General features: G+C 41.4%; 2 protein-coding genes across 6 annotated transcripts in view; both read right to left on the bottom strand.

Moving 5' to 3' along the window:
* LOC119891530 (scavenger receptor cysteine-rich type 1 protein M160-like) overlaps positions 1-23,686 on the bottom strand; it is a 667,824-nt gene that overhangs the window by 631,579 nt on the left and 12,559 nt on the right. The gene's annotated exons all lie outside the window — the stretch shown is intronic.
* LOC119891503 lies at positions 1,343-21,728 on the bottom strand. Of its 5 annotated transcripts, XM_038703202.1 has the most exons (8): positions 17,668-17,835; positions 15,503-15,543; positions 15,198-15,287; positions 13,232-13,314; positions 12,645-12,750; positions 11,325-11,369; positions 9,008-9,098; positions 1,343-8,778 (listed from the first exon to the last, which is right to left on the bottom strand). In XM_038703202.1, exons 3-8 carry the CDS (start codon positions 15,239-15,241, stop codon positions 2,182-2,184), a joined length of 6,966 nt encoding a protein of 2,321 aa, XP_038559130.1. In that variant the 5' UTR covers positions 15,242-15,287; positions 15,503-15,543; positions 17,668-17,835; the 3' UTR covers positions 1,343-2,181. The 5 variants fall into 5 exon arrangements, with proteins under 5 accessions (XP_038559130.1, XP_038559133.1, XP_038559129.1 ...); XM_038703205.1 differs by lacking the exon at positions 15,198-15,287; XM_038703201.1 differs by lacking the exons at positions 15,198-15,287; positions 15,503-15,543; positions 17,668-17,835 and adding an exon at positions 21,584-21,728.

The following is a 23,686-nucleotide window of genomic DNA, read 5'->3' as shown; positions in this document are numbered from 1 at the left end:
GCTGTGTTGAAAGAGACAGGCCTTGCTGGCTTAGAGACTCCTGCCTGAGCAGCCCTAGATAATGAAAGCATTGATGAAAGATCGTTTACTGTTTTCCTTGAGTTTTTTTTTTATTTGCTGTATTTAGCATTTGACATGAACTGTGCACTACAATATTTTATATAAATTGCAACGTGTGCAAGAGCTTAGGAGGCCGCCAACAGGGAGTTGCACTGAATCAGGGGGAGCACACTGCTGGAACATGCAAGTGGTTTTCTCTCATGGATGAGGCAATGGATGGCAGGCTGTCCATCCAGCCTCCATGCCTCATTCCCTCAGCCAGGAGAGACAACCCTTCAGTTTCCTGTTTCCTGTTTTCCTCGCCGCCTCCCAGTAAGGTGTTGTGAGTGTGATGGCACATACAAGGATATCCACCATCCCCTAGAATAAAATAGCCTTCAGGTGGGTACAGTCACTGAACATATAAGGGCTGTTTTTAAGAACTCTGGCATCATGGACTAAGCCTGGGTAGCTGACCACCTGTGACCACCTGTGTCAGTTTCTGGACAGATGTGATTGTCCAGAAACTGACACAGGTGGTCGCACGTTGCTTGCATCTGAACAGAATAAAATCATTTTCCGGTTGAAGTATTAAATAAGCCATCAATGCTGCCCACAACCATTGCAAATTCTGCAGATCCAGCTACACGTTCAAAGTCAGCACCTGTGCAGCCCTGTGGATGATATTATTCCACTGTGGCAAGTGAGATGCCAAATGCTCTTGACACACGGTAACAAGTTGCACTTGTCAACCAAAACAGGAACACGAGAACCTTCAGGTTATGACCCCAGCCATGGTCAAGAGGATGTGAACGAGATGGGCTACTGTAGGTCTGGAGAGGTGGAACTGTGGTCGCAGGTCACTTTGGTCGTCAAAGTACAAGGCAGACAGGAACTTTGGGGTTCAGTGCACAATAATGAGACATTGTATTTTGTACTGTATAATGTTTCCTTTTTCAGTTCAGCTCTTGTTTGTTTTCTAGCTCCATAACCAATCAGATGTATTTTTTTAGTCATTACAAGTCACTAGTTTGATTCTACATCCTCCTGTTGCTTATGGAAAAGATGGATCTAAATCACACTGGAACATTAACCATGTTACCCACCAGCGTTCTGAATCACAACTGACTCAACTTGTGTCTTTGTATCTCTGGTTGAACCTGTGTCTTCAGGTCTGAGGACAGTCTCATCAATCACCACACCACGCTGAACACCTCAGCATTTACTTTAGCCACTGAGCTTTTTCTCAAGAGTTAGAGATGGAAGGACATTATTCTGTAAAATGAATCTTTCAACACAAATAAAAATTTGAATGCTTTTATTTCCAAGAATACATAATAAAGGATTCTTAAAATGATTGTCACATATGATTTGATTATGAAACATTTGAGTACAGTAACAGTTAAATGAATTTGGTTACATTAAAAATCTCAAACATTCAAATAAAAATCAACTATATGTTGTTGTTAATGTTATGTAGATTTGAATCATGTATAAATGAAGTTACTTACTTAATCAAACAGAAATCTAATTTACTTTCATTCAGTACATAAAGTTAGTTTCCTTGTTCTGGAGGGATGGAGTCTACGACTTCAAGCTGCAGCTGATGCACAGATGCAGATGTTGTTCTTACCACTGTCTCTGTAGACAATGAGGACCTGTGCTCAAGTGGAAACAGCGTTGACAATAACAGTTAAAGTCTTAAAATCTTTCTTCCAACAACTAAAAAACCTTCCTGCGTGTCCTGTGCTATCATCACATCAACAGGTCGGAAAATTGCTATTATCACGATATGACATATTTTTTTCATATTAAAAATTCTACCAATAAATTGGGAACGATATAGGATATGGTATGCCCCTAATTCAAAAAATGTAAAGATTAATTTGAGCCGCAGCACTACAGAACTTTATTACATTATGTCACCCATCATTTGTTCCTGTGTCTTTTCTTCTGTGCCCTTAAAATTATTTTCTGGGGGGCCAGTTAGCTCACCGCAAGAGCGCACCCCATGTACAAGTCCTTCCTGCAGCAGCCCAGGTTTGAGTCTGACCCGCAGCCCTTTGGTGCATATCATCCCCTCTCTCTCCCATATTATCTCAACAGTTCTATCATAACTAAAGGCTAAAAAGCCCCAAAAAGTCATTTAATTTTTTTTCTGCATATTGGTAAAATGCAAACACACAAAAGCAAAAGACTGATGTAGTTAATCCAACTTATGGATAAAAAACCAATTGCTACCTTCTGTTTTAACTGACACCCTTGTTGTACCTCATCCACTGACACCTCCACCTCTCTGAAAACCAACTTCAAATGACCACACTCATGATCATCACTGATCCAGCCTTCCAGTGAAACTTTAACAGTTTGGTTTTGTTCAAAGAAAGTCAGCAGAACTCTGTCAGGTAATCTTTGGCAGTCAGTTTTCAGTGTTGACCAAAAAGAGTTAAAGTACAAGACGTCTGTGGCGTTGTCCTTTGCACAGTTGTTAATGATGACTGAACCATCGTGGAAGGCCAACATGTAAAGGTCATTTCCATCATCTCCGACCAGGTAATCACCCCCAGTGGACACCAGGATGTCATCGCCATCCGAGCCTTTGAGAAGAGCACTTTCGTAGCCGGACACCAAGATATCAGAATAGATGGTGCCAACGACATTCTCCACGTCCTTCAACACGTCCCCCTCAGCATCAGCATAGCGGCCTTGTCCAGTCAGCAGGTTAACATAAACCCCTTTACCCGTGTCGTGATCACCTCGGTACAGAACAGTGTCTCTGCCAGGACCCCCGTCCACTAGATCGGCCCCTGGTCCAGGAATGAAGACGTCCCTGCCAGAGTTTCCCATCATAGTGTCATTTCCATCTTCTCCATAAAGAGTGTCGTCTCCCAAGTCACCGATCAGGATGTCGTCTCCATTCCCTCCTATCAGCGTATCGTCTCCTTCGCCTCCTTCCAAGGCGTCATCCTTCCACCCACCAATTAGAGCATTGTCTTGATCATTACCTAGTATGTTATTGGACTGGAAGAGGCAGCCTTGCACTGTATGGACCTTTGACAGGTTTCTCTGAGAGCTGAGGTCCAAACGGCAGCCAGCCTGCGATTGTTTCAGAGTCACTTTGAAAGCTTCGATGTAAAAGACGGGGACAGCCGCAGCTGAGTTTAGTGATTTCACTTTAAAAGTCACTCCGTCAGAGCTCTGAAATTCCACGTGCTGATGTTGGTGACCATCATTGTAGTTGAGCAGACTCAATTTTAATATTTCCTCTTTTGACATGATGATCACATTAAGATCTCCAGTTGATGAGTCGAGTGCGACTTGGCCGCCATCGAGGAAATCCATGTTGACCAACACAGTATCGATATTCTGATCTTCTGCAAAGTTATCGATCATTAACTTGTTTCCATATCCATGTTTGATTATGTAAGTGTCTTTTCCTTCACCTCCAAACATCAGTGCACCCCCAGTGTAAGGATCAAGCAAATTCTCATTGCTGTTCCCGACCATGATGTCGAAACCTGAGGAGCCATACATTTCTTTCACTGAATCAGCATTATTCACCGTCATCACTTTTCCACGGCCGCAGAGGACCCTCTCCTCTGAATCTTTGCTTCTATATCTGACACACCCATCATGTCCAGAAGAAACTGGGGCATCTTCTACATTAACTGAATGTTTCCGGAGGTGTGTTTGGAGGTAATGAAGTGATTCAGGCTTCTGGTTTCTATAATCAACAGTTAAAGGTAACATTAAAGAGTCGCCACAGCTGCTAAGGTGGGACATTAATCCAGCTGTTATTCCATCACTTGTCTTGATCTGCAGATGCTGATAAAACTTTGATTCAAACCAGTTCTGTAAAATAACATCTTTTCTACCGGTTAACCAAATTACGATGCTCTGTCCTTCACAAGTACATGTTATATGCTCATATTGTTCTTTCAGAAAGAGAACGTCCAAGACTAGATCTGGTGATTGATTGTTGATGGTTTTTACTCCTTGGCCTGGTGTGATAACGTACCAGTCCTCTCCTCCTCTACCCTGAAGGAAATCGTTTCCTCTTCTTGGGACAAAAACATTGTGTCCTTTGTTGCCTCTGATGACATCGTCTAACTCTGACCCGCGGACCTCCATCACGCTGTCTAAAGCCTCGTCCTCCTGAAGGTCCACCTCCAGAGCAGATGAGGAGCTGCTGTAGTCAATCCTGTAACTCTGTATGCACTTTGTGAACGGGTCACTCTGCAGGCAGTCAGTCTTCTTATCTGAGATCGTGAAAGTGATCGGATCCTTTGTGACAAAAAGCAAGTGTCTATCTGCTGGTGATCTGAACCAATTCACTAAAGTCACTATGACGGCTATATTGTCATGGACAGCTTTCAGAACAACATCATCACCGTCTACGATGACTTTAAAAGTGTAAAGATTTGCTTCTATTATGGCCAGGTCTGTTTTATTGTCTCTGGAGTAATTTTCAATCTCCACGGTAGACTGTTTTCTGTCTTTCACTATGTATGTGTCTTCTCCTTCACCACCAATCAAACGATCCCAACCTCCTCCTCCATCCATCAGATTGTTCTCTCCATTCCCGATGAGCACATCATCATACGGAGACCCGACGATGTTTGTAACTGTACTTAAAAGTGGCAGTGAAGCGTCCACAGTTTCACCCCGTGTCTTAAACATCTTGTTAATTCCTCTGGCTGCCAGGTGAACAGAAGAAACCACAATGGAGGAAATCTCAAATAAGACTCCGTCTCCTGACATCATGGTCATGTGACGATACGGTTCCCCTAAAAACCATTTTGTTATGGTCACAGTATGACTGTCCTCATACATTAACACAACGTCGTCTCCAGATTTAGATGCAGAAATGTGACTGTAATCAACACTGAAATGAAGAGTGTCCAGTGCTTTGGAAGGATCGTAGTTGTTAATGATTGCTTTCCCTCCATGTTCAGGAATGATGTACGTGTCTTTTCCACCAGCTCCTGTAACATAACTTTTCTGTGGACCGAGGAAGAAAAGGTCATCACCTGGTTCACCGTAAAGAGTGTAATAGTAACTTAACATGACTTCAATCACATGTTGGTCCTCTGCTTTCTGAACTGCAAAAAAACGATTAGAATCTCTGTTTCCCCTGTATATCCCGTATCTTGACTCTGATACAGCTTTAGAACCTGAAACCACTTTCACAGAGCCGGCTGGTATGAACATGAGTACTTTCTTCTGTAGTGTCTGGTACTCTAACTGATGTGACTCTCCCAGGCCAAGAATAATATCTTTGCTTCCCTGTGTATCAATGTTCCAACACCTCTTCCCAAAACTTTCATCACTAGATACAAAATAGTCCATGCAGAGCTCAGACTGACCCTGGTCAGCGAGGCAGAACTTAATACCTCCTCCATTCCAAGCAGAGTCGCCACTACTAAAATCAATGGCACTTGTTCCATTCTGTTCCTTTGTAACTTTGTAATATTTGTTAAAGTCTGATATCTGTGCAACCAATCTGTGTCCCTCCTGAATTTCATCGTAATGCCTATTGTAAAAGAAACCTGCTACTTGATCTTTAAAATGCAAAATCCCCTTCTCAGAGCCATGAAGAACAGCCATGAGTTTCTCCAGAACTCTAGCGTCTTTTGGGAGGTTGTTTAGTTCATCCTGTATTCCCATATAAACATCATCAATAACCATCCGGACTGCTGACAGAGCCAGGTTTATAGGCGCTATAATCGGTGCCAGTTCAGGCTGAACGAGTTCAATAACATCCAACTCAATCATCGCACCATCTAACCCAGCATCAATGTATCCCAGAGTGTCACCTCTCTCCAAATCTTGTACAAAATTGTATATCCCAAATCCAATACCCATTATTGGCATGACTGTCATAGTGCCCTTCATTGCAGGACTTTTCATGACTGTAGCTGCAGTTCTGGTGATTCTTGCCTCCGAGGACAGAGCTTGTTTTGCTATAACAGCTGTTGTCATGGCTGCCACTCCATGAGCTGTTTGCAAAGTTCCCACCACACCATCTTTGATGTCACCCTCTTCAAAAGCACAAACAGCTCCTTTCATCCCCAGCATGAGGCCCAGCGCCCCAACAGCAGTCCCAGCGTGCTCTACATACTTGTTGACGTGATGGGAGGAGACTGGACCCTCCAGCTCGTGAACTGCTGTTTCAATGCTCTTCAACATCTTTTCATTGTAGTGTTGACTCTCTGGAGATAACTCAACCCTAAACTCAACAGGTTCAGCATCGGCACCCTGGGACACCAGGCGACCTATGAACTGTCCATCCTCTATTCTGGCGCTGCCCTCCTGGAGGTGCAGCCCTGCCAGATCTTCACCATATTTTGTCTTTATCTGATTGTGGATTTGTTCAGCAGATAATACTCTTCCCCTGGAGAAATATGATTCAAGTTTAAAGGAACTCTCTAACTTGGAGGCAGATTTTAGGTCTTGGGAGGTTACATGGCCGTCATTGTAGCCTCCTAATGTGCCTGATGTTGAAGGTCCACTGGTTTCTTTTATTTCTGTTTTGAAAGTTTTGTATTTGTTGATAAAGTTGTCTGAATTACTTTCAGTTATCTTGTATTTTTCTGCAATCTTGAATACCTCAGACTCAATATCTGCTCCATCAATTTCAATCCATGATTCATACAATTCCACTTCTTTCGCTAGGATGTTTTTAAGTTTAGTTATTAAGTACTTCCTCAAGGAATGTTTTGATTTTAATTTGCTGGAACCTTCAGGTGTTGCTGAGCCACTAAATCCACGTCTGCTCGGGTCAATCCAACTACCTGCTCTTGCCATCGAATGTTCTTCAAAAAGAAACTTCAGTCCTTTCTCTTTGATGTTGATGTCTGAGCTTAAAGCCATATCCAGCGCCATGAGAATCAGAGGAAATGTCCGGAAGTTTCTAGCAGATTCAGCTATAACTGATGCAGTGAAATATGTGGTGCACCAGGCCTCAGTGGAAAGCGGTAGGTGAGTTGTGTGTTCTCCAAGGAAAATATCTTTCACATATTTAGCATACCTTTCTTTTGGGTTATTTATATTTTTAGCAAGAATTTGTTCTTGAATGACTGTGTATTGTTCTTTGCCAATCTGTTCGTTAATACATTCCTTAACTTCATGCATTTTAACCTCATTTTGTCTTTGATTGGTGTCAAGCTTTTTTCCAACTGGATACACATACAGATTTACAGGATCAACAGCGTATATCCAGTCTTTGACCATCAGGTATGTGAGCTCATCTTCTCCATCCTTTGCATAATGACGGATGATCCTTCTGACATCTCTTCCTGATTTGATCTCATAACACTTGGAAAGAACATCCTTTAGTTCCTGCTCATCCACTATCCACCGAATCGTATGCTCCTCATTTATTTTTACTCTTTCCCCTATTAAATAGTCTTTTAGGTTAAAGTTTTCCGTGTTTATTTTTTCTGGAAGGGTCAGGTCTGAGTGAAAGAAGCCCCAGGACAGAGCTTCAAGTTCATCACAAGCAGTCTGTGTTTGGTCAGCATGCTCAAACTCAAAAATATTCTGGTCAATAAATCTCTGTGGCTTATCAGGCCAGCTGTCTCTGTAGATTAGAAAAGGTTTACTTGGAAGGTTGTCCATTAGAAAGTTTCTTTCATTAGCAAAAGTTGCCTCTCCTCTCCTGCCAGGCTCATATCTGATAATTACGTCTCCGTTCCTATCAAGGGTTGCCACCACCTTCTTGCTATCATCAACATGTCGCCATCGCAGCCCTTCCTTAGAGATCTCTTGGGTGATTTTCTCTCCTGTGTGTCTGACCTGCAGCACAGCACTCCTGAGGTGCAGCTCTGTCTCGATGTTGGCGGTCTCACGGAGCTCCCTCAGCAGGGTTTCAACAAACTCTTTATCTGATCCGACCTCACAGGCCACCACACTTGTTGTTTTGATTTTATCGCCCGTCCTGAAGGTTCGTTGAATGATTTTGGCGACGTCTTGAGCCGTGTACCCTGCCAGTCTCGTCTCTCCAGAGGTGTCTCTCTCGCCGTGGCCTACCAGCGTCAGTCTGCTGTCCTCTGACAGAGGCACAGAGGCACCCTGGATCAGTTTGGGTCTCTGGTTTTGATCAAGAACGTAGACAGAGGTAACTGCTGGACGTTTCTCATAAAGAGAAGTAGCAGCTTTTCTGACAGTAGGGTCATCCTGCATAATGAGGATCTGCTGGTGGTCATACTGTGTGCTATGATCAACCGCTCTTTGTGGGATTTGGTAGCAAGAAACTGAGTCAGGTTGATTCATGACCTGGTAGATCTGGTGATTCCCCTGCTTTGTTTCTAAGACTGCTTTGATGCCTCGGACCACAAAGACACGAATGAAGTCATGTTGGAAGTCTGTGGTTGTGTTTCCATCAAGAGAGAACACTGGTGCATCTTCCAGCGACGGTTTCAACATCAGCTCTGCAAGTGATGAACCAGAAAGGCCAGACACAGTTTGTCCATCTTCTGAAACTCTTCCAAATATCTTCACTACAGTGTCGCTGTCTGCTTCTGGGACACATGAGACACTGAACAGGCATTCTTTGCTGACTATTACTGAGTAATGAGGATCCATGCTGTACTCCTGCTGGACTCTGTCCTCTGTTGACTTTTCTTTGTCAGTCATGACCAGAAGTTTTTGGCTGTAGCTGTGTGAGATCTCCGAGGCACTAATCAGCCAGTCTTTTATCTTCTGTTCATCAACAGCTGCCAAGAAGCTGTCAGCATGCTGGAATATAAATGAAGAAAATAACATAAAAACACAGCAGGGAATCAGGTTAAAATTATGTCAAGATAATCGTCTATGCAAGAGGTTGCATCTCGTTTCACATATTCCTATGTTCTTAACTCTTTTAACTAGTTTTGTTAATTAAACATTGACTGATTTGGATTCCAGTATTGAGATTAGTTCTTCTAAACTCAGCACTGCGTCTGATTTTCTTTTAAATTCCACCAACCTGTTCCATCTGAATGACACAAGCTGTGAAACTCTCCCCACACTGCATCAAATCATCCTGCAGACTCATTGGATTTTGGTCAATGTATACCCTACAAGAAGATTAGCATGTTTATTCCAAAGAGGGGTACACAATAGTTTCACAAATTCAGTGAAGGTGATGAAGACCAAATTAAGTTAATATGATGTTTGAGAGTACCTTTTCTAAGAAAAACAGTTAAACAACACATTGGTATTGCCGTGCTTTAGCAAGGCCTCTAGTAGCTGCTACACTGGACATTTTGTCTCACAGAACCGATTTAGCTTCTGTTGGTAAAAAAATGTGTACTCTGATCATGGACTTATTCCAGGTTGAAAATATAGTGTTTCTTAGACTCTCCTTAAATTTCATTATCATATCATATCTATATTTGATGTTACATTTGAAATGTATTCTGTGCCAAAACAAATAGACAAAGTTGCTAAATCCACACTATGGTCAATACCTCAACTATTGTTCTGCTTTTAGCTTAATCTGCTGTTTCTTAGTCAATTGATGAAAAAAGAAAACTGTGAAAAAAGCCCGTCACAATTTCTCAAAGCTAACCCTGCTCTGATGGCGTGTGGTAGCTCGTTCCACCATCGTGGTGTCACAGATGAGAATAGCCGGGACTGGGATTGCTTTGTGTGAAGGGATGGTAGAGCCAGGCGGCATTTGTTGGAGGAGCGTAGAGGCCGAGAAGGAACGTAAGTTTGTATTCTGTAGTCTAGGTAGATGGTGCAGACCCAGTAGTCACTCTGTATGCAGCATTAGTGACTTGAATTTGATTCTGGAGGCCCGGGGAGCCAGTGCAGGTCACTGAGTAATGGAGTGACATGAGTCTTTTTGGGCTGATCAAAAACCAGACGTGCTGCTGCGTTCATTTGTAAGGGTTTCACTGCACAAGCTGGACCTGCTAGGAGGGCATTGCAATAGTTGAGGCGAGAGACAACCGTGGCCTGTACCAAAAGCTGGGTGGCGTACTGAGTGAGGTAGGGCCTGATTTTCCTTATGTTGTATAGAGCAAAGCTGCATGACCGAGAGACAGCAGCAACATGGTCTGAAAAGGACAGCTGGTCATCAATCATGACACCCAAGTTTCTTACCACCTTGGTTGGAGTGATGGTTGAGGAGTCAATTTGTAGTGTGATGTTATGGTGGATAGATTGCTTGGCAGGAATGAGAGTTCAGTCTTAGAGAGGTTTAGTTGAAGGTGGCGAGCCTTCATCCATGCAGATATGTCCGAGAGACAGTCCGTGATCCGCGCCGAGACGGTGGGATCGCCTGGCGGGAAGTATATGTAGAGTTGCGTATCGTCTGCGTAGCAGTGGTAAGAGAAGCCTTGCGAGCGAATGATCGGCCCCAGTGAGGTGGTGTAAATTGAGAAGAGAAAGGGCCCTAGCTTTGAGCCTTGGGGCACCCCTGTGGAGAGGCAGTGGGAGGAGGATAATTATCCTTGCCACAAAACATTGTAGAAACGCCCCGAGAGGTAGGATTCGAACCACAGGAGTGCTTCACGCGAGATGCCCATTGCTGAGAGTGCGGATAGCAGGATCCTGTGGTTGACTGCGTCAAAGACAGCTGATAGTTCAAGCAGGATAAGAACCGAGGATTGGGCTGCAGCTTTAGCTGACCTTAGGGCTTCTGTTACAGACAGAAGAGCTGTTTCAGTAGAGTGGTCACTCTTAAAAACAGACTGGTATGGATCTAGGTCATTCCCTGAGAAGGAATTCTGAGACCTGTTTGAATACTTCCCGTTCAATAGTTTTGGATAAAAATGGTAGAAGAAACACTGGTCGATAGTTCTCAACTTGAGTTGGGTCAAGTGAGGGCTTTTGGCCTTTGGTTTTTCGCCATTTTCTTTCAGCAGCTCTGAGATCAGTACGGAGCCCACAGATGGTATCAGTTAGCCGCGAGTGGGACTGGTTCGGGCGAGCAGGCTTGGTGGAAAGAGGACACAGGCTATCCAGGCACAAGCTTAGTGTAGAGCACAGAGATTGTGTGGCATCATTGACCTCAAGTGAGGAAAATGTGTTGAGGGAAGGTAGAGCGTAAGCTACCACTGAGGCAAAGTGAGCGGGAGACAGGTTGTGGTGTGAGACCAATGGTGTTGGACATTATTCATAACAGCTACAATAATCTAATAAGCTGATGAACTGTAGGCGACAGGCGCTCACTGAGAGGCCAATCTTGGTTCCAGTGCGGTGGTTTGGTCTGCACCAGAGTTTGAATGAAAGTAATTTCACTAAAACTGCACCAAAAAGCTAAGAGTAAATACAAAGAGTAAATACTTCCTTACCTGCTGCTGGATCTCTTATCTCTGGCCCCATGGATGGATGTGTCCCTAAGATGAAATACAGTCCCTGTTACCAGAGGTCCCCAAGAATGCTTCTGAGCCCCTTCCCGTATACCCTCTACACTAATAACTGTCTCAACCCATCACACAGTATCTTAAATATTCAGATGACACAGCTATACTTGCACTTCTCTTGGACAATAGCTCAGTCATGTCATATTAGCACTGCCACATCTCCATCAACAGTGAGCCAGTTGAGATCATGGAGAGCCTTGGAATCACCCTTGACAATAAACTCAGCTTTGATCTTTACACTACCAACATCCATAAACGCTGCCATCCAGAAACTCAGGGCACTCTCAGTCACACCCCTTCATCTGCTCCTCCTATACAGGACCATCATAGAACCATCCTTGTCTACTGTTCCACATGCTACATTACCATGCACCCTGTCACCAACAGGAACAGACGCCTCAAATCACACACAATGCTTCTGAAATCATTAGTCTCCCTACACCCAGCCCTCATTGACACTGCCATCACACGCAGAGCGCTTACCATAGCACATTCACTGGCAAACTGGTCACATATGGATGTCGAGACCCTTTGGCATAAGTTGGTTAGGTTTAGGAAAACGTCATGGTTTGAGTTAACTTATGTCAGTTTAGTAAAGTTACTTGCATAACTTACGCAACTTATGTAATAAAAAACATTCAAATCCAAACTGTTTTTGGTTGCTGTTCCTTGAATGTTGTTGTTTAACTGAGCTATAAAATGTCTGACAATAGTGAAAACTATCCCAGAGCCCAAGGTGATGTCTTAAATTTCTTGAGATATTTAAATTACAGTGATATTAAACGTGTTTCATTACCAAAGACTGGAGGCTGGAGCTCTGAATGCTAAAGAGCACACTGCAATGAAACCAAACAGAGCAAGTGAGCAGGGCTGGAGGGAGGACTGCCCAATCCTAAATGCTCAAATGCCCAATCCTAAATGCTCAAATGCATGTTTTAGACTTTTAGTTTTAATTCTGACCCAATAGTCCCTCCATATATTTTTTGTAGAACACTATGATTTCACAGTGAAGTTGACCTTTGACTTTTTGGATATAAAATGTCATCACTTCATTTTATCCTATTTGACATTTGAGACACATCGCTTTGATGAGACTGACAAATAACCTGAAAACATAATACATGAAGATGCCCAGGGGGCATCCACTGTATAATATGCACATATTTACTGAAACATATGCATATTTTAGGTGTACTAATACCTTCCTAGCTGAAAATGAGACATTTATCCAAACATTTATGAAAATACCTTGCATTCTTGAAACTTTCGTGAAACATGTGTTTAGGCAGTCCTTTGAGGCGACGCAGTACAGCAATGTCGGGGCTGAGCTCCTCCCACTCATTATCTCTCACCTCTGAAACAAAAATGTTATACTTCATGATCCACAGGATCAGTTGTAGGTGTTCCTCATGCTTATTGGCTGACTTCTTTATTAAAATGTGAGTTTGGTTGCTCTTCTGTTGTATTTCTGACAAAGCAGCTGCTCAGTGAATGTTTGCTGTAGTATTAAACCACACTTACTGTTATTGTTGCGGATAATATATAAAACAAGACATAAATTAATTTACTGTATGTTATCTGAGTTATAAGGTTTCCTGACAGGTTTGGTCTCTTTAAGTTAAAAAAAAAATAGGGGAAATTCAGTCATTTAAATCAGTGAAAATCACTTTTGGTAAATAGCCTGTAGGTAGAGCACTTGGCCTGTGCCTAAATACCCAGACTTGAGAGCAAGACTGTCAAGACAAGATAAATCAAATAGGATTGAATCTTCAGAGTTACAATTTTAAAGACGTAGAAGAGAGTCAGAACTTGTTTAAATGTAAAATATATCTTACCAAATTGTTCAGTGAGGCTGAGAAGACTGAAGAAGATCAGGAGACTCAGAGTCCTCCAGGTCTTCATCCAACCTGCCATCACACTGCGAAATATTCACAAAAACATTCCTTCAGCTAAAAAAAAATGGTCTTGTCTGTTAGCAGCATGTGTTAAGAAAAATAACAATTACCTGTTGATTGTGAGTGACATATAAGGGAGTTAAAATAATCAACAGTGGTGAGTTTAAAGGTAATGATACATTTGCTTTTATTAATTTGGCAGAGGCTTTTGTCTAAAGTGACATACAAATATAGTTTTATCCAAGCCACAGTTCAAGGAGAAGACGAGAGGAATGAGTATTGCAGTTCCATGCTCACCTAAAACAAATGAGGTTTATTTTTAAAGAGAGAAATACAGAAGGAAGGAGAGATTTAAAGAAAGAGTGTTTTCTTACACAGGCTGCTTCAGTGATGAATTTAAAAATGTATTTTGCTGTTGAAGTGCTAATTAATTACAAAACCCCTCATTTGCTACTGTAATCATTTATCAGAATTTGGCTGTTTTGCACAAGTAATAATAAATATAAATAATAATAAATATTAGGACTGATTAAATACATCTTTTTTCAATTGCCAACAAGTGATTACCTAAACTGTGGGTACTTTTTCAAAACCCTTAACACAGCAACACACCCTACCTCACACAATTAACCAAATAGTACATTTTCTGCTCAACAACAACTCTGCATTTCTACATGCAAACAACAAAGTCTTACGTGAGTTTTAGAATTTACTATGTGTAGCAGCTTTGCATACAAGCTCAACCTCTTCAGTTTTTTCTACTCCTACTCCTGTGACCTCTTAAAATACTGCAGGATGCTCATCTGTGACCATTTTGGCTACTTTTAAATTGTTTAAGGACACGTAGCAGTGACACATGCACACCGGGTTTTAAGGTCAAGGATGGTCACAGACAGAGGCAAATAAATGGTCCAGGAGTTTGTCCCTGGTCAGCCCGCTCTCCGGACAAAGCATTTGTCCTTTTTTTACCTTTATTCCTGCATTCAACTGAGCGGAGCCCTTGAGTGCGATAAATAAATAAGCCATATCATCATCATGCTTACCATAAACTGGTGCTTTGGACTGTGCTGGCTCTGACTCTGTTCTTGCCCTCATCTCTGCTGTCTGTCTCATGTTCACCATGTCAGCGTTAGTACTGGTGCTAGAGTACTCAAAATCTTTACTCAAGAAAAAGCACAATTACTCCCATAAAAAGTAAAAGGAAAGTATAATGTGAAGTATAATAATATATTTCATCTGCTGTGCCACAGGTTATTTCTAGAATGCAATTTTCTTTGCTTGTTTATTATCTGTAATTTAGCTATTTCTGTTTAATACAATTATTTATATAACCTATAAATCTCCATGGCGGTTTTGATAACATCACTTTAAAATATCACGCTTGCTGCCCAGCCACTATTGTTTTCTGTCTCTTTTATTATGGACATGTAGCCAACCAAACCACTTGCTTTGCAGTAGCACAGGAAGCTAAAAAACAATCTGGTTATTCCTAAAGCATCTAAATAATCTTTACAACGCAAAGAATTATTGTGGCAGTAACACGAGGAGCAGCTCATTGTTGAAGCAGGTAAACCTACAGAGGAAGCTGTGCGTCATGTGTAAAGCCCAACAGGACTGTTTTATCCACCATATTTCCTCTCTGTGCATCTAAAAAATGATTGTTTCCTGAATAAATAACAGCTGGTAACTGCAGAGTGAAAGCCAAGATCAGTTTCACCGGTGACATTCTGTTTATGGACTCACCGTCGGACATCGCTATAAAACATATAGTAACCAATCTGAAAGAAAAAGGCTAATGTCCATCAAAAGAAAGTGATGCTCTTTTCATCAACAGGATACTGTTAATATATCAGAATCAATCCACTGATCATCTAACAGAGACTAAAGATGTATGTATTTCACTTGCCGGGAGCGACGCAGGCTGCTTTCCAACACGGCCACCGGTGCCATGGTGTGCGCTCACTGGATTTCAGTTGTATTAGTAGAACGATAAAGCCTTAAACAGAAAAGATATTTGCCTGATTTTCTAAATGTTTGCATCTGCCCAGCTCTGTGACTGTGACAGGCGCCCGACACAAGGGCTCTTCTGAGTAACTGCCACAGCCTGGATGACAGCCTTTAAAGGGGCAGCTTTAAAAAAGGAATGTGAAAAGGTATTTTATTTTATTTATTAATTTTGCAAATTTGCGTTACTTGTAATAAGTTACTAACCGTCCTCACTGCAGGCGTCCTCGCTGCTGTCTTCAGGTAGGCTGTAAGTAACAGCAGCACAAAAGAAAAGTCTGTAATATGGAGGCACTTTGCTGCACTGCCTCGAGCAAACTCTTTTTTTTCTCCCTTAACTTTTCAGCACCACCTTTGCGTTGTGTCACGTGTTTTCTGCAGGCCTACATGATTTTTGTCCGTGTTTCAAACGTTTATGTCTGATGTGTAGTGTGTGATTGTCCCCATGTATGATGGCTCCTACCTGTATGGCTCTAAGCACTATGAATTAATAATTGTGTCCCTTAGACTGCACTACCTACCACGAGAGTTCTCCCAGATCACTGTAATTTTAGTGTATGTACCCAGGCCTGATTTTACACTAGCTGCTTAGCATATAGCGCACAGCTATAACAGAGCTGTCAATCGGACTGGCGAACCACCAGTATTTCTACTGGGGGGTTTTAACAGATGCAACATCACCACTCATCTGCCCAATCTGGAGCAATATGTAACAAGTCCCACCAGAATGTAGAATATATTGGACCTGTGTTATGGCAACATACCTAATACATTTATCTCAAACCCCCGCCCTCCTCTCAGTTGTTCTGACCACATTGTCATTCTGTTATTGCCAAGTACGGGTCACATCTGTAAAAAGGTGTACCTTTAACAAAAAATACCCAAGTTTGGAATTAAGAAACATAAAGTGGGTTTTTTAAATTGCCTGACAGGGATTAGTTCTTCAATGATAGTGATCTTAATTTACTGACCGATTAAATGACTTCTTACAGGGTAGATTGAGTACAGTTGGTACATGTGTACAGTTGAAACACCTTAAATAACTTGCATGCACTAAAGGCCTGATCTTTGATATTTGCTTCGCACATGCATTTTAATGTCCTCTTTGATCATGGGAAATTTGAAGTACATGAGCTTTTACTTGATTCTGAAGATTCAAGAATAGAAGAGAAACGTGATTCCCGTAATTCTTCTCTGCCTGGAGATACTGGGGAAATGCAAAAGCGTCCGTAGGCTAATGGATGCGGGTCAAACGCCAAAACACACACACTGCAGCACATGCTTTGTTGTGAGCATGTGAAGTGTTGAAGAGGGGGGAAAAAAATGAGTACACGACGTGGGAGTCCTGCACCTCACTGACTGAGCTAATTGAACACCGCAACAACGAGGCTACATATTGTGGCTTATATTCTCACCCACCGTCTTATGGATATAAGTACAGTCGTTAAAATACCTTGAGCTGGAGATGGACACCTCCCTGTCCTTTGCCCAGCACACTGACTCATGTACAAGAAAGCCCAGCTGTGCCTCCACCTGCTGATGAAGCTCAGGACTTTTAATGTCCGCAAGAATATTTTAACCCTGGTTTCTTTTAACATTTCATCTTGGTGCAACCGCCTCATAACCAAACACAAAACAAAACTCTCCCATATAGCTATTCAGGCCAGCAAAATAATTGGTTCACCCCAAACCCCCCTATCTGATCTGTACACCTGGGCAATAATCGGGAAAGCCACTCTGATCAAGCTGGACCCCTTTCACCCTTTTCACCAGTCCTTCTAGTTAATGTCGACGTTACAAAGTCCCACTGGCCCAGAGGAACATCTATAAAAAATCCCTCTGATCATCACCCTGAACAAACAAAAAATAGGCTCTGTACTCTAATCTGTTTAACAATGCCAATGTTTGTGTGTTTCTAGTTTAAATGTGCATCATTGTTTAAATGTTGAGCCTTGTCAAAGGAAAATTTCTGTTGCCCTGTGACAAAGATATCTTATCTTTGTTTTTATTTAGCTGAATAAGGTTGTGAGACATCCAACACTGACAGAAGGCAATACACAATAACAACTGTCTACTTAAGTAAAAGTACCATTTAACGAATGATTCATTTATAATTGTGTCAGATTTAAAACACTGTGATTGTTTCCCATGTAAATACCACATGGACACAATAAGTCAGCGTGAACGTAGGAACGGTTTAGGAATGCAATGAAATTCCGACACAGCCATCAAACCTTTTTCAATGAGTCTGATCAATGTGGAATCAATGTGGAATTCGGGGGAGTTTACTTATATGCAAATATGTTAGTTTGAATAACACATACTGTAAACACAGAAACGTATTTAAGTCTGTTTGCTCTTTTTTTACTTACATAAATTAACTCCAGATCCTTTGCCTCTTGGATGACAAACGTGAATGTACACTGCAGTTTGATATCTAAGAAATGAAAGTGTAGTGAAGTTAAGATGTAATTTAAAAAGTACAGTGCAGAACTTTCTTTAGTAACAGCTGTCTCCACTGAGCTTTTTTACCTTCTGTCATTCATTTCGAAATATTTTCGTCATGATTTGTAGGCGGTGATTTGAACATAGGAATAGTTGCCAAACGTTTTGTGGTCCCTCCTCTGAACTTCTTAGGAAGAGGACGGATAGAAGTGGCACATATTGGCACATATTGGCACACATTGGCACAAAGGCACTGGCTAAACATCTGTCCACTGCAGAGACTCTATCCACAACCTGAAGGACTACTGACTAATATGAATTATTGTATATAGTATAATATAACAATAAATAAAAAGTAAAATCTTCATTTAATAGTAATCTGCTAGTATAATATTAGTATGTTAATTATATGATGTTACTATATATCATAATACATAAATATACTATAGAGCTCACCACTAGTATAATACTTATTCCAGTTACAGCAGTTCCGTTTTTGTGGGTTGTTTTCATCCTTGTGTAAGAAAAATGCTAACTCGTCAATAACCACTCATAAAGAACCACTATGAAAGTTCGCTGTTGCACGTCAACCTTTTTTTATGTCCCGCCCCATCTAGGCTGTGATTGGTCGGTTCACGAAAGGTGACACGAGTGCATCGACTTTATGAAAAGCTGGACACGTTTCAACCAAAAGGAACCTGATATACCGAAATAGCCAGCTAGCCAAACCCAATCTTAACCCCTTTGTGTATTAACACAATAATGGGTTGTAGGATTTACATGCACACTGTGGTTGTGAATAATTTTCCCCATTTGCACGTATCTATTTTTATGGATGTATGCAAGTGAAATACTTGTACTGTAGAGCCCAGAGGTGCCAAACATTAACAAAGCCGACACACAAAAATGGGGGGGGGTCCAGGCTAGGACTAACACTGTAAACCTGAAACTGGATCTAAGGAGAGCAAAGGCACGAGTGACCCCTGTTTCCATCCAGGTGGTCAGTGTGGACATTGTGGAGGATTACAAATACCTGGGAGGCAACATGGAGAATAAACTGGACTGTTGCCAAGAACACTCAAGCCAAGGGCCAAAGCCGTCTCTATTTTCTGAGGAGGCTGAGGTCCTTCAGCATCTGCAGGACGATGCTGAGGATGTTTTATGAGTCTGTGGTGGTCACTGCTGTCCTGTTTGCTGTTGCATGCTGGGGCAGCAGGCTGAGGGGCAGCGGACGCCAACAGACTCAACAAACTGATCCGCAAGGCCAGTAATGTAATTCACTAGTCCTTTTTGGTTCACCATAACAATTCTTTAATAATGTAAATATTGTACATACCCACACTCCTTTATATTTGTCTTTATATTTTATATTTATACTCTTGTATCTTATTTCTTTTTCTGTGACAAAAGAATTTCCCCTCGGGGATCAATCAGTATTTCTTATTCTTATTCTGATTCTGATTTTTGTCTCCAGTGATTTTGGTATCAAACCACAGGTATGAAATATACATAATGAGTCTGTTCAGACCTTACCACACACACCAGCCTGTAATTTATATATCATAAATACACAACACAATAATAGATATCATTGGCCTTTTGAATGCAGCCCAACAAATAGCCTAATTACCCACAAACTTCATAGACACATTTATTCTCTGACTTCCAGTACAGAGATACTGTAAGTGTGGGACATTCATTCAACCTTTAAGATTCTCTGAGAAATCATGAGGACGATACATCGTGCTCTAAAGATTCTCTATGCTTTGTCTCGTAACATTAATGGTGCTTCACAGTGCCGTTTGTAATACTCACCACGGTCTGCCAGTAGAAAAAATGCAAATGTAAGAGACTGTCCATTCTTGATTAAAAGTTATCTTTTCACCGTCTACAATTATCTTTTTCGTGCACGCCATGTGAGACTACTTCTCTGACTCACATATTTCTTATTTCTTAGGGTTAGCCAATCAGAAGCAGAGTAGAGGGCAGGACTTGATGTAAAGCTGGGGCGAGTTCAAACGACATGTTTCGTCGAAATGGTGTGCAGCGTTGGTCAACAGGCTTCAAGGTATGTTTTCTCCCGTTTGGTGGGCGTGTCAGAGGTGTTACCCAATCAGCTGCGACAAGAGAGTAAACACAGCGTTTTGCTACGTTTTGTCGGAGCTGAACTCGCTCCTGGTGTGCGTCAAGTAAGAGTTGTTGAAGTAAAAGGCTGGTGTTGCTGACAAAGGCTTACCCCATCTCATATATGCAGCAAACTTTATTTGTCAATAAGCAGAAATGTCGTGCAAATTGATAAATTAACTTACTTCTTTAACTTTATACGGAAAAACAAGACTTAACAAAGAAAGTAAGTTATTATGAATGCTAATGACTGGTGGACTATTGATTTACCACTCTTCATAATATCTTTAAGATTTATTAGATAAAGAAGTTTCTAAACAAACCTACATCCATTTGGAACTATACCTAATTTTGTTTTCTCTAAGATTGGAGGCCTTGAACTTGACTGTAAAATAGAGAAACCTTTGTTTTTGTTTTTCAAGTGAAAGGTCAATGCAGGATATTCCGGGAAAAACCCAGTCCCTCAAATAAGAAGAAAAAAAATCTTATCATTCTAACATTTGAACAGTCAGCACATTGGTGTGTAGTTTGTGTGTACTGTGCACTGTGTGTGTGTTCACCTTGTCTGGCCATATTTAAATTAGGACACAGACAGTCTGACCTAGCTTAAACCTCCTGCCTGAAATGCATCTTGTAATCAATCAAAAAGCCATACGTCAAATGTATGCAGAAACAAGTTCTCTGGGCCCAAGGTCCTCTCAGATGGGCCGAAAGACAGTTGAACCATGTGCGGTGGTCCAATACGTTTTTATCTCAGGGTGTCAAATACTGCTTTCAGAAAGCTGACAAACCCTATCCCTTGTGCACAGCTGTAGGGTTAACCGGTCCACATGCATCCAATCATTGACTTTGAAGTTTAGACACACATCCTTTAATGGTAATACTCACACTACTGTCCTAGAAATGCAGTTCCGGTCTACTCCGTCTCATAAGGACGCTGAGGGGTCAAATACCAAAGTTTTTCATCCTCAGCACTGCTCCAGTGCTGGTAGTTTATTTCTGTTTCTCCATGCCAAAGACCATCCAGATTGTTATCAGTGAAAGGTAAGGGGGCGAGGCAAAAGCCAGTCTGTGATGGCATGGGGGTGCATCAGGGCCCACAGCATGGGTGAGTTGCATGAGTGAAGGTACCATTGACGCAGAGGTACACATATATCCTATGTGATTATATTTTTGTACATGATGTTTTTTGTATACCAATATTTCAGTTGGAACTGTGGTGGTGTAAAAGTACAAGGTCTCATGAATTGGTAAATGTACACAGTTACTTTTCACCACAGTGAGTATAAAGTACTGCTGGCCTCTGTGTGGTTGCTACATCATAAACACACTCTTTGGTAAACAAAGTTTTTGCCAACTGACACTGAGGTTTTATGTGATTGGCAGGGTTAGTTGGTAGCCCAAATTACACCTAATTGAAAGAGTCATGAAAAATAATTAATATTTCCAAGCAAAAGAATAGAGTGTGATTTCACAAAACTATGTTAATCACATATAGTTGACGTACAGTATACCAAGGAATGTCAGAGCAGTTTGGTGTGTTTAAGCTACAATTTAAACTTAATAATAGATTTGTTTTAATGCACTGCACTGCATCAGACTTTGAATTTTGTGAGACAATTTAAAAGTACTTTCCTTACGGAACCTATTTAATTAAACTAGTTAATGTACAGTAAATATTCCTCTGTTTCCAGCTTCCAGTGGCATAGGTTTGGTTACCTTGTGCTTGAATCCTTGTTTGTTGATGAGATCGATGGAGTTGGCTCCGGTGCCGTGGAACAGTTGCCTCTCATTGTTTTTGTGTTTGTTCTTCACCACCAGATGTTTCTTCATGAGCTGGTAGATCTGCCACACAGGCCCACCGTCAGGGGGGGTCAAAGGGTACAGATGACCACGGCCCAAGGCCAAGGGGGGGCCCAAGCAAAGGTCTATGGTTGACCCTTAATTGGGATCAAGTTAGACTACTTACTTACTGTCTTTTATAAATAACAAAACTTTTTAGATGTATTTAAATGATAAATAAATGTATTATTATCATTAAAACATATTTCAAACTTGTCATCTCATAACCCGCTACCCCGCTGTTAGAGTGAAAATGGTACGGTCGAAACATTTGGCCATTCAGATGTGCAGGACCCGTAAGAGCAGCCAAAATAAACAGAGAAGAATAAAATCACAGGGAATCTCTGGCCAAAAAATGTGTTCAGAAGCACCGTGTATGTCTGACAGGTGAAGGTGATGAGCTAACAGGCAGACTAGCAAAACTTTTAAGTAATGTAACACCAGAGCTGCCAACTCTCAGGCGCTGAGCGTGGCCCTCCTGCAGTTTTCACATGTTCTAACGCTATACATCGATTTTCTCAGGCAGTGAAAAACAAATGTATAACTGATAATAACGAGTGGGGGCGAGTGAACTCCTCCCAGCTGATGCGATCTCGCGCTGTGAGTCAGTAAATAACTTAATCTTAAATCTGAGGCGCAGACCTGCTCTGTTTGGGACTGTGAGTTGCACTTTATCTGAGGTGCTGAAATGAACATTTGTGTGGATTTGTGGTGAGATTTCTGTCTGATCAAAAGTGTAGTTTAGTAAGTTTTGTTTATCCACCTCCTCCTCTCATCCAGTAGTTCAGTCCCAAACGGTTCTGTGGTCCTGTGTCAAATCAGCAGACTGTTTTTATTATCACTTTTTTTCTGGACAGGTCAGAGAACACAGATATGTGGGAGAGATTCTGAATGTGCAGAAAGTTATGAACAACAGCAGAAACCTGCTAAAACACACGAGTTAAAGTTCAGTAGCTTCTAACTGAATTAAAATTATTTAATATCATTGAGGTGAGTAAAGGTGCCACAGTCATATTTACAGAGGTTACTTCCCCAAACAAAGACAAAGACATGAGAAAATATTTGCATACACATTTAATGTGTATTCAAATATTAATATATTCATTTGTTAAGTTCTGTGTGTGCAGCATGTGAAGGGACTACAAACTTTTGTTTCATTATACAGCAGCCTTGTGTTGTATAATGACAAATAAACAACCTTGTAAAAGTTAAACTACAGGAGAAAAGAAATCTATATCTAAAAGCAACACATAGTGCCTGAAAGCTTTACTGCATTATATTCTTATATTTGGAATCATCACCTGCCACCCTTTATATGAATAAAGATTAGTAACACCCACAAGTTCCCTTGTAACAGCCTCATGAAAACTGACCTACAGTAAACACTAGTCAGCAGCACATCACACAGGTCAGAGGATACAGCTGCAAATATGGTCACAGTATAATAAGCTATAGATGTGGTAAACCTCTGTTTATATTATCATCATTAGTTCAGCTGACACAGCCATATACTCATACAGTATTTCTGTTTAGTACATCATTTGACCAATACTTTGATTAATGTAGTCCTCAAGATTGAATTTGATAGATAAAGTACGTGTATTTGTTCAAAAAACTATACTGACCTTTTGTGCTTTATAATCATACTGAGTAGTTGAATATGTGAGCGTGGCCTGGATGAGTCTATAACACTGAATTTGGAAAAGGTTGTTAGGGACTCCATATATGTCACTATAAGGCTAATGACCAAGAGCTTCTTTGAAATTGCCCGTGTTTGTATTAGAACTAAAGGTGGGTTGATCGAGGTGGTGCTGGATTGGGTTTCAATGAGGGGCCCAGTTTTGAAATGTTGTCCCCCCGTCCAAAATTCCTAACGGCGGGCCTGCTTGGAGGTCCTACTCTGCTCCCTGAACTCCTTCCTCTTTAGTTAGCCTGGAGAAACATGGCAGCACACACACACACACACACACACACATTAGT

The sequence above is a fragment of the Micropterus salmoides genome, unplaced genomic scaffold (assembly GCF_014851395.1).
Source record: "Micropterus salmoides isolate LMB-PRFRI ecotype aquatic unplaced genomic scaffold, ASM1485139v1 Ms_hic_scaffold_7, whole genome shotgun sequence".
Classification (NCBI taxonomy): domain Eukaryota; kingdom Metazoa; phylum Chordata; class Actinopteri; order Centrarchiformes; family Centrarchidae; genus Micropterus; species Micropterus salmoides.
This window is presented reverse-complemented; position numbering and strand designations above follow the sequence as displayed.